We start from the raw sequence: 12,211 nt of genomic DNA, 5'->3' as shown, positions 1-12,211 counted from the left end.
ATACCATTTCTTTTTAAAAAAATTGTCCCAATCTAGAATTATTTGAATCAATATATACAGTAGACTAATGAGGAGAAATTACTAACAGCTTTTTCTTGACAGTACAGCAATCTATATGTTAAGGAACCACTTTCTGACTGGCCCTTTCATGTGAGACAGAACATTCAATCAAATATTAAAAGTGAGGCAAGAGATGATGATGACATTATGCAATTGCCTGTGCCCAAGGGTTATAACTGCTAATATTTCAAGGAGAATGGGACATCCAGAAGAGAGAGAAATTCCATTTTCTAGTTTTATGCATATGTGAAATAAATGCTAAACTGATTTAATTATGAAATAAAACTGCTTCCTCTGTGCAAAATGTAGCTCACCTAAGCCTACTTCTATGGCACAATATATTTACTGATCAAAATGTCTTTGATTTTTACGAAGTTAAGGAAGGTTAATTCCTTACTGGAGGTTGAATCCTAGAAGAACATTTAAGCAGCTCCCAGAAGACCTCAGCAGTGTTATGTCACCCAAATCAGATCTTTAACACTTAACAAGACTTGCCTTGGGAGAAATAAGGACAAGCAAATCCAGTCTCACCAGTGAGCTTATCCCAGATAGAAATGTGTCATGAATTAATCATACAAACAAACTCTTGTACCTCAGCTGGAATGGAATACTGTTCTTTCTTAAAAGGATGCCACAATCCCTATGGGACTCCCAAGCTATTAATGTCTCTACTCACAAATGATGTTCAGTGTTCTAAATGGATATGGAAAATGCCAAAGCAACTCCTCTCAAGAGAGGCAAGGCCAGAAATGAAAATATTTGCAAAACAATAAAGCCACAGGAAACCAAACCTTTTTCTAAGCTGTCAAGCAAAGAAACAAGAAACAAAACAGCTTGGTGAAAGCAAGTGGCCCTTTGGTGAGAGAAGAGCCCCTGACAGCTGCTCTTTGCCTAAAGACCTCAGTGCTCTCAGAGTGCCAATTACGACATGGGGAGGATGGATAATTGACTGGAGACCCCAAAATATGAACCCATCTGTTTAAACTTGTCATACCATGTACAAAATAGGTTTCTGGTAGTGCACAGGATTTTCTTCACACGTACCATAGTACAGGGCCAGACTATTGCAATCAAGAAGATGTATAGTGCCAGAGAGAAAAAAGAAACATTTTGGCCACTATCTGCTGATTTTTTTTTTCAGACAGACCCAATAAAAACTCTTTTTCTTCACCTCATTCAGCCCTTCTCTCTGTCTCCTGTGAGGAGTCCCATAGCTGTTCACAGCTGGGATCTCTGGCGCAGACATGAGGCCTCTTGCCCAGCCTAGTATAATGTACAAAGCAAAGCCACACAGAGTCCCCAGGCAGTGCAAAGGGGAGTCACTTTATTGCAAGAACCAGCCTTTTTAAGCAGTGAGCCAGTTATCAGCTTACACAGTTTTAAGGCACAACAAGCCCAAGCACCACACACCACGCACCACGATGTGGACACGCGGCAGTCATGCAGCGCGGCTCTCATGGCTCTCACGGCTCTCACATCTCTCTACCCCTATTCCAGCTGAGTCACTCTCCCACAGTTCCCTTCTGCTTAGCCTAAGTAGCAGGCCTGAGCCATGATTTTACAAGGGTAATAAGGCCCTTATTTTATAAGGCTTTTCCTATATGCAACAGTATAAGATCACTGGCAGGAGCAGAGCGGGTCTTGCAGAAACCAGTGCTTTATCATTACCTTTCAGATGTCTGTTTTATGGAGTGAAGTACCTCTAGCATTTGTGTTCTCAAGCCACTGATCTGGTGGGTATCCTCTGGAGGTCCATTTGAAAGGAGATACCATTTTAACTAAGTGTGTATATTAGAGAAACCAGAGACAAGAATGCTCAGTGTGAGAACACTTTTAAAAGTGTGAGCTTATAAAAGCTAGTGACTAAATAGACTGCTTTACCCTCAATTCCTCTGGTTTATGCCCATTTAAACAGTTTCATTGGGAGTTCTAAGCATTGTTCAACACCTCTGAGCTCATCAGGCTCTTCAGAATTTTCCACCCAGTTGCCTGCCTTGGTCTTAGTTTAGCTGACCACATGAGAGTGAGATATGTGTGTGTCTGTACACAACCAGGTGCTCAGGACTCTTTGCTCAGGAGAAGCCACTCTGGCTCTGTGTGATCCACAAGGGACTGGGAAAGAGACAGGGCTCATATAATGGTTTCCACCAAAAGATCAGACCATCCTGGATTAGGGGAACTGGACAGATATGCAGATTTGGTCTTTGTCCTGTGAATCCACCAGTACGGGGAATGCTGGGCACCTGCACAAAACAGAATGAGCCATTTGCTTATGGTTCCATTGGCCAGGGGAATGCAGACACCAGGGTGGAAACGCTTGGGCTATTTTGTCATGGCTTCATTGGTCAGGGGAATGTGGGCACCTGCATTGCACAGCCTGGGCAATCTGCCCACAGCTCTGTCAAACAAGGAACTATGAGCATCTCTGGTCTCACCAAGCAAGGCTGTTTGCAGCTTTGTAAGTAGCTGACAGTATAAGAGAAGAGAATTAAAAGAAAAAAAAAGAACAGAGTTAATCCAATAGAAAACACTGTGGACAGGTGGGAGAGGTACCACGGCCTTTGCTGGGTTCTGTGCAAAGCCTGGCAGCTGATTCTGTTAATTAAGAGTATTTATCTCCCCATGTGCCATCAACATACAACTGAACTATCTCCTAGGCATGTACCACAAGCTCTTTTGTGGCTTCTGCAAGCTAAAAGGAGCAAAAGTATTTTACATGCTACAAACATTTAAATGGATCAGTTCACTAGGAAGAAAGAAAAAGAAAAACTGAGAGAGAGAAAAAGGCAATCCCTATGGAAACAAAGATTTCACTCTGCTAATACTGACAGAGTGAGTCAGACAGAGACTGTGACCACTTATAAAGCAGGGCCAGAGAATCCCAAGGGGAAATACCTCTGCCATGATGGAAAAACTCAAGCAGAGGAGAAAACTACTGTCAAATTTGAGTTAGCACATCTAAGCCTGGAAACAGTGCTAGCAGTTTTCTATTTCACTGGCAAGGACTGTGGTGCAACCCTCCACTATCAAACTCTCCCAAAAGCAACAGAAACAAGCACACCCCAAGAGATAGAGAAGGGTAGAGTGCTGGTGAGCTAAAATACAACAGCCACTGTTAAACACCAAATTAGAATTGTGATGCTCAAAGTAGTCACAACTGCTGCTGCTCTGGAGAACTATCAAACAGCAGAAATGCTGTGACAAAAGAGTAACAACCTGCAGATAGCCAGCAGGCACCAAGAACTTTGGGTCCTGTGAACTCACTGCTCTCTAGCTGCTTCTAAGAATAAACCACCAGGCTTTGTGTGCAGACAGGGCTCCCCCAGTGCTCACTTGCCCTAAGCTAAGCTGTGTTTCCACCATAGTTCAAGTGACCTAGGAAAAAAGTCTGATCACAGTTTCCACTTCTTTCACAGATGCCCTCAGTGCCTTTGTTTACCTGACTCTAGAACTCATGCTAAAGTCATGCTCCTAAAATTCTTCCAGAAATTGGGATGGCATTAACACTGCATTTATGCCAATAAACCTTGGATTTCTCTGAGTGACAGTATTGTCACTGGGCTCAGAAACACAAGGAAGTAGAGTTATCTTGTCCTTGACATATTGCCTGTTCTGCAAGAAGTTACTGCTTTTTCCTAAAATCATCTTGGGGTATTTGCTGAGTATGCAGAGCACTACTATCAGCTCTGGGATGTGAACCTTCTCTCTTTCAGGTGATTTATCGTGCCTTAAGTCCGGCTAACAAGATCGAAGACCCTTACAGTCCTGAGGCTCAGGATCTCCTGAAGCTCACCAATCTCCGCCTGCTTTTGTTAAAAAGACAGGAATGTCCCTGCCATGGCTCAGGATTGGTAGAGAAACCCCAAAGATTTGCCCACTATGCTATTTATGACCTGATCGTCCGGGGAAGCTGCTTTTGCAATGGGCATGCAGAGGAATGTGAGCTCGCCAACAGGACGGGAGTCATGGAGAACATGGTGAGTTCCAGACATTTATCAGCTTGCCAGACTTGCTACCTGCTTCTGCTGCCTCAGCCTGAATGTACATTTTATGTGTGATCCTGTCCCAGCCTCCCTAAGCCTATCCAAAAAAAGGGCAGCAGAGTCAATCCACATTAGTGAAACCTACACCACTCTGGGAAAATATTTCCTATACTTCTTTCTACAGTTTCATGTATAATAACTGGAACTCTTAAATAAATTGCTAAAAATTCTGGACCTCAAGATACCTATAAATTGAAAGGGGTCTTTGTAATTGGAGCAGAGATCCAACCCCAAATACAGTGAGTGAATCTCCTACTTATATGCCTGCACAGAACTGAACTAGTATCTTTGATATAAAGTCTGCCCTGGGCAGAATTTCAGCATCAGATCTCAGATTTTCTGAGTCTGTGTGACATGAGCAGTTCTGTCATACTTAGGGTTTCAGCCATCACTTTTAGGCTTTCAACCTTCTGTTACTTTCACAACATAGACAGAAACGCTCAGGATGTGAAAATAACTTCTGCTCTCCCACTCTTTTATAAATGCATCTTAAAATAAGTTAGAATTATTAAAAAAAAAAGCCAATCCTTGTAATAAAATCATTCTGTAGTACTTGGAGCATCCCTTCCCTCTTCAGTCTTTTATCTGCATTTGACTCTAGATGTGCATGAGAGGAGTTGTGTCTGAATGAACTCTCAGACACTAAAATTCGGAGAAAATGACTGATGGCACCTTTCTGATTTTAGCTGCAAGCATTGTGTAATGTAATAAATGTAATAACTGTAATAACAATCATGGGGAGATTTAATCTAATCAAATATCCAGGTACATCTACACACATACATCAGAGATGGAATTCAAGCCACTTTAAACTAGTCAATATCTCCCCTGGATCCAGAAGTCTCTGTCTCCGTATTGGGTTTTGAAAACCCAAATAACCCTTAAAACTCTAGCCCCCAGTGCACTCTGACATAAAAGACTCAAGAAAAACATCCTAACCTAATTTCTGTCCCTTTAGATACATGGTACACTTGACATTTTGGTTTAAGTTATTTTGGAATGTGTATTCATTGTCTTCCTTTCAACTTTCCTAGGTTCAGAGGTAGATATTGTAAGATAATTAGGGCTGTATGACTTTCAAATCATTTCTGAATCTGTTCCATCTGTGATATAAATCCAAGATTCAGCTATACTATGTGACACTACCAGATTCAAATAATATAGACCCACTTAAATCATAACTGTGTGGAGAAAAGCTGTTTAGAGAGTGGCTCATCCTTACTGCAAACTGTTAAATAGACACATAGTGAAATCTAATAGATGAATAACACACTAAGTGAATGCAGCTGGTAGAAAAATAAACATTCTGCCCATCAGAAAAGGAAAACACAATATTGTGTGTGTTACTCGCATAACCACTGTAAACTATGACTGGATATTTTTCCCACTGGTCACAAGGGAATAGAATCTTTTTGTGCCATCGATGACTTCACAGGGCAGAAGGTGAAATAGTTTTGATGAAATGCACTTCAGGAGTGACTCATGTCCCAGGAGACAGAGGGTGGATGCAGCACATGATTCTCACAGATATTATCAAGTCTTTGTCTAAGCAAGAATTCAAACACAGCTGTGCAAAAAATAAGAAAAGCCTTCTGTAGTTTTAACTGTCTCTAGAATCCTAGAGGAGGCCTGGAAAAGACCACAAGTGGGCTGGTTTGTGTCCTGACAGAAAGGTGTGATCAAGCACACCTGCACCATGCACTAGTGAATGCTTTTTGAGCGAGATTTTCCTGACAAAGAACGTGCAAACCTTCAGTAGTTGTTCTGGTTTTAACATTTTGAAAGCTCTTCTTTAGTGCCTGCCTAAATAATCTCTGCTGCAAATTAAGGTGATTCCTCCTTGTCTCCTCTTCTCCAATGACCAAAATGAGCTGTTGATCCCCCTTCTGCAGATATGATTGGAAGGTTCTCCCCAAATCCTTCCTAGGTTCTACTTTTGTACTAACCAGAGGAATGTGAAACCCTAAGTGATAAAAATTTAAAATTCTACTCCCAGATCACACAAGCCTGGAGTAAAGATGATCATGCTACTGTATTCATCTTTTCTGTATTATACACATTATAACTTAAGTCTTTCTCAAACACAAAACAAAATCCACTCCTGCAGGATCCAGGTCCCTGGATCCTTTTGCATTTTATCTAATATTTACCAATAATGATATTGTACTGGTTAGGGGAGAGTTCACATAGGTCCAGATCTCAAGGTTTGGTTTACACAGATGGCATGGGGGAGTTTATGTAAGTGTGTAACTTTTTGGCTTGAAATACAGCAATCTCCTTGCCTACAAGCAGGAGGAAAAGGCCTTTGTTGTTGAGGGTTCAACACCAATGACACAGCTCCCATCAGCCAACCTACACTGCAAAAAAGACTTTGCCATTTTGCAATTCCTTGGCAGAGGAAAGGTGCTCTGCTTTCAGTCACATGGTAATGGTGACCCACATAAAACAGGGTGTGGAAAAGATGTTACAAACACTGCACATCCAGAAATAATCCAATTCAATCCACAGGCCCCATCTAATATTTAAGGTACACATGGGCAGAACAAGTCCCAGGACACACAGTTTTTAATGTGGATGATGTCACATCATCCACAGATTGAAGGCAGAACAGCTTTGTTTCCTGGGTTGCTGTTAGGTAATTAAATAAAATGCTACAAAAAAATAAAGACCTCCACAGAAAGACTTAAGTGATATGAGTTTCAGCCTCTTAATTGTTCATAGTCGTCCTATGATGTATTTATCTTCTGCAGTTAACAAAGACAATTGCATGTAGAATACAACTGTAATTGTTTGATATGGGATAGGACCAAAATCTGAGATCATTCTGCACTTGGGTCTTAGGAAATGCATTATTGTGTTAAGTTGCAAGTCATCTCTTCCTACTCTGACAGAAATCTCTTCCATTTGTAATACTCCTAATGCTGCTAAACTGAGACTACATGGAGGCTAAATAATGGAGAAAATGAAAGCAAATTTCTTCATACTTTTGAACCAATATTTTTCAACACCATTTTGGAGGGATTGGACGAGCTATGGCTGTTGGATAGTCTATCAATAATCAGTTTATCTGTGGATATATCACTGCAGTCATAGTGACCCATTCAGCTTTTCCTTCTCCACTGAGGCTGCCAATAAGAAAAGCAGCCCCATGAGAAGCAATGTCACAGATGCCACAGTGTCATAGCAACAAATGGATACAAGAAAACTGCAGCTTGTAAACCCAATGTCCAAATGGTGCATCATTCCTCATATTTTGAAATCCTACAGAGTTTCATGCATATTTCTAGTCATAAGTTTGTGAAAATACAGTGAGATCCAAAATAGGTGCACGGGATCCAAGGAAAATATTCTCTGACTTCTTATTTTGGAGAAAAACTTAATCTTTCTGTGGGGCTTTTTTTTTTTTTTTAAACAAGCCATGCACCCTCCTCAAAACAATTAATCTAGATCACATTTCCTGTACAAACTACTGAGAATATCATGTTGGATAGGAGGAAAACTTTGAAATATCAAGATGGGAGCTGTAAATAGGCAAGAAACTTCAGGACAAACATGTCTTGAATTTGAGGTCTGTTGCTATTGACAGTAATGTTTTCTTGGTTTCTATTTAGCTTTCCTCAGATCAGAAAAATAAAAGGAGACACAGAGATGTCATTCCTCACCCAGCTTCAATAGCTTTGTATGGTAGCTAATGGCAAAATTCTCCTTTCTGAATATCACAGCCTGCATTTTTCAAACTCTTACAAATAATTTCCCAGTCTTTTTTTTTTTTTTTTAAGTTTTTTTTTTTTTTTTTTTAGTTTTTATTAATGGAGGTTTTTAACATGCTGTTACAAGTGAAACAACTGCCAGCACCCAGCCAGCTGAATGCATCTAGTGTTCTTCTATGGTTGGATGCAACAGAACACAATCCTGTCCAAGGTATTGACCCTGCAGGATGTACAAAGTTATGTGTGTCTCTACAGAGCTGCCAGGTTTAGGATCTGCTTTGGTGGCCCATTTTAGGCGAGTCCAGAGGTGCTTCCAGAACAAAGTTTACAAAGCAGAAAGTGCATATGGACAGAACACAGAATCTAGACCAAAGTCCTTTCTGTTTGCCAAACATTTCACAATTCTCTTTCTAGCTCATGAGAAGTAAGTTCAAAAAGAGGAAAGCAAATGTGGATGAAAATGTTTTTGTATAAAGCATTAGGTTTTTTTTTTTTACTTGTTAATTATTGGTACCTACAGTGCCAGGAAATTCTTACAAGTGGCCTCGGATGTTTCTTTTGCTTCTTTATCCTGTTTACAGAGACAAACTAGACTCCCTGTGGGCCTGATCCTCCACAACGAAACAAATGGAAAGTTTTCCACTTACTTCAAAGGGAGCAGGATCTGGTTCTAAGTAGGATTCCTTGTTTGGCATAATGGGGGTTACATAAGGTAAAACTTGCTTTTTTACATCAGTTTTCCAGGTGACCAGGCTGTTGTAAGCCTTGCAAATATTATCTACCTCCTCTTCAGATATCTTGTGCAGTTCTATTCATAATCCCCAGCTAAGTTTTCACATTATCAGATTCCAGCTGTGCCCAGAACTCAGAGATGCAAGAGGTGCCACTCACTTTCAAGATATTTGAACAGTGGTATTTACTCGTTACTCTGTGATTCAGGCACTCAATATTTAAATGCTGAGTCTCATTCCCCTTTCTTCTTCCTCCATTCTTAAGACACTCACCAAGAGCTGGTGACCTACTATAACTCAGATGCTGCATTTCAGCCTGACAGATGTTCATTGTGTGCAGTTTGTTACAGATTGATAATGGAGTTACTGGCACTGCAGGCAAAAATAAGAGGACAGCTTGTCCCCAGAATCAACAATCAAGGTAGAATTCAGAAGAAGACAACAAGCAAGCAGAATGAAATATGAACTGAGGGAGGTGAATTCAGGCAGAGGGTAGAGCTGTGTTTTGGACCTGTTACAGGCTGAGTAATATTATCTTGTTACTGTTCAAAAAGCTCTTAGGGATGTCAGTCTGAATATTCAGCTAAACACTATCACTGGTTTTTCTCCACCATTACCAATTCAGTGAATGTGGGGCCAGCAGCAGCTCATTGACTCACTCACTGGTATGGAGATCAAAACCTCCATGGGCTCAGGTGGCCCTACCACAGGTGTCCCAGCTCTACTTTTCCCTGTCAAGTTCAGGTAGACTTAATTTACCAAAGTCACCACGTATGAGCCAGAAACTGAGTTCCCTCAGAAAACACCCATATGTGTAGTAGCTTTCTGACATATACATGTATTAGCCCTTCTCCCAGAAAACAACAAGTGACAGAGGCAAATAATGGCTTTTCTCATTCCTGATTAGAGCAGGAATTTGAATTGTCCATCTGCCCACAGCAGGCGCTGTAATCTGGGACTTCCTCCCAAATCACTCCTTGCAACTTTGAAAAAGTGGAAGGAAATTTTTAGTTTGGCCTCTTACAAGTTGTATGTGCCCTCCTTAGGACTTGATATTCAAGGATTTTTTATAAACCTGCATGGATATTCTTTTCATTTGGAGAGACCACAGAGCCCATTTGAACTGTAAGAGAAACACAGCAGAACAGCAGCCACTGTTTCATTTAACCATGCAAAATGACCCAGGAAGAGTCAATTTACTGCAAGCAGGTAAGGGACAGCATCTGATGTCATTGCCAACTGCAGTATCCCAAATTTCTCTGGTGACATTACAGAGTGAATACAGAGGCCAAATGCAAACATTTTTTCTGAATCAGCAACAGTTGCTCTGACCTGGAAGGCTCCCAAATTTAACCTTCATTCATTAGGAAAAAAGCCCCCAGATAGACTGAGAGTAGCTCAGGAGAAAAAAAGGACAATAGGAAAAGAAACTAAATGGACAGAGAAAAAGCAAAAGGCTTCAGGTATTATACAAAGATGAACAGAGTTTAAAAAAAAAATTAAAACTGCAGGACAAAGGTGGAAAATTTTCTCTCACTTTCTCAGCTGTGAATTAGAATTCAGGTGAAGAAGCTTTGTGCAAAGATGACCAAGTATCATGCAATTTCTTGGAACTGTATGCAAACAGGATAAAGTTCTACATTATTTGCTACAAATCCACCAGAAGTTACAGAGCTTGATGGAAGAAACTGGATGAAACTGGATGAAACTCATGGCTGAGTATAGCACATCAAGCTAAATGGTTGGAACTGATCATCCTGGCATTAAAATGCACAAAGCTATAACCTCCTCTATGTCCTGATCCAAAGCTGCTCAGGTGGTTGATGTACAAATCAAAGCCTTTGGCAGCAACACCAGACTTGTAACAGCATGACTGTACTGTGAGACAGATGAGGGAATTAATCCAGATTAAAAATACTAGTGCCAAGGGAAAAAACCCCCTCAGTTTAGCTTTTTTCCAAACATGGTTTGGTTTTACAGCCCAATTTATATATAACTCAGGGGCATGATGTAAGTGATAGCATAGAAAGAAATAGTAAGGAAATGTCTCAAATTGAGATTATCCCAAAAAAAGTTTACATCATGAAGGCACAGTCTGAGAACACAGCTGCTATACCGAAACACAAAAGCAGGACTCACTTTCACATGGCCATTAAAGCCAATAGGATGGTGATTGAGTAGCAAAACATTTGTCTTCCTTTCCTGGACTAATAATATCCTCTAAATTCAGGTATGTCATTTTATAAATGTCTTGCAAAATTGATTAGAAAACTTGAAGTATGAGGAAGCCAGAATATCAGTATTTAAAGCAGCAGTTTTCATCTTTCAAAGCTGACAGCCTGCATTAGTGACAGGGGCAACCCCAGCTAAATGCACTTGGAGAGCAGGGGCGCAAGAACACAAACTATTCCAGGGGATGCACATGGGACTTCAGACTGGTGTTATGAAATGGGGAGGTTTATACACTCACACAGTCTGCCTGCCTGCATCTTTTTCTCAGATCCATTCCCCACAATAACTTTGGAAGACACCATCCAGTTTCAAAAAAATTTGTGAGAGCAACTGAAATCTCAATACAATGAATGGGAAAGAGCCTCAGGGATAATACTTATCACAGTAATGAGGAAAAGCAGGTGAAGGGAAGTGTCATAAAAACAAATTTCATAATGTTTCTAAAGTACTCAAATATTGCAGTAATGAGCACAGTGGAGAAGCCCATATAGACCTAAACACTTTTTTACCTAAGGATCAGGAAATGTCAAGTGATGAAGTGTTACCTATGGAACAAAAGGACAAAGTGAAATATAGAGGTGATACAGAAATCCCCTGGATCTCCATTTTTCATCTGCTGTACCAATACATTTATATGCATTCATATAAATCAGTGTCATAAACTACTCATAAACTACTTTTAGCTGAAAACTGGCTTTTTTTCCTAACTAGTGGCATGAATCTTGCCTCTGTTACTCACACCTTGCTTTCAAGCTTCCTCCACCTGGATTGCCAGCTCCAGATGAAGAAGGCTGAAGTATTTCTTACCTCAGGTGCTTCTTTGTAGTCAGATATCCTAAAGATGCCAATGACATTAATCCAGTGGAAATTAAAGTGTTATTATTAGTGTCCTGAAGGCACTAATAGAACTTTACCAGCCCTGACCAGTCCCACCAGGGACTCTCACCCGTGCTCTCTGTCCATTGGCTTTGGGGTCCTATTTAAGTTCAGCCCCGGGCTCTTGCTCCTTTTTTGCATCCCTGCCTCTGGCCCAACCTCTGGGGAGGATGCTGGGGCTCTGGTCTAGGTCTGTACCTTTCCCCTGCACCTTTCCCTGGTATGTGCTGTAGCTTGTCTCTCATTCTGCTATCCATTTTTTTTGGTCACACTTTGGTGAGAGAAGTGCAGATTTATTTTAGCAGTGAATAACAACTGAGGAACACACCTGTTCTTGTGCTGGTGTTGAATGTGACTCTCATATTCTCCTGTCTTTAAGCAGATATCCCATTTCCTATTTTATCTCAGAGTTTCCTGTATTTCCTTCTTGCTCCTTCCTGGACTTTACTCTCTGGCTGCCTCTCCTATCTCTTCCTCTCTAACAGAACAAATTGTCTCATTACTCACAGCCACCTCAGCTAACCTTATTTCATCTTACACTTAAATGTAATAGGTCTCT

General features: G+C 40.7%; 1 protein-coding gene across 1 annotated transcript in view; it reads left to right on the top strand.

Annotated features, from left to right (window-relative positions):
• LOC119705993 (netrin-4-like) overlaps positions 1–12,211 on the top strand; it is a 46,011-nt gene that overhangs the window by 16,400 nt on the left and 17,400 nt on the right. The window contains exon 3 of the mRNA XM_038149020.1: positions 3,774–4,037. Coding sequence (XP_038004948.1) covers positions 3,774–4,037 — 264 coding nt within the window. The remainder of the gene's footprint in view (positions 1–3,773; positions 4,038–12,211) is intronic.

This window comes from Motacilla alba, chromosome 12, assembly GCF_015832195.1.
Source record: "Motacilla alba alba isolate MOTALB_02 chromosome 12, Motacilla_alba_V1.0_pri, whole genome shotgun sequence".
Lineage (NCBI taxonomy): Eukaryota > Metazoa > Chordata > Aves > Passeriformes > Motacillidae > Motacilla > Motacilla alba.
Note: the sequence above shows the minus strand (reverse complement) of the source record. Positions and strands in the feature narration are given on the sequence as shown.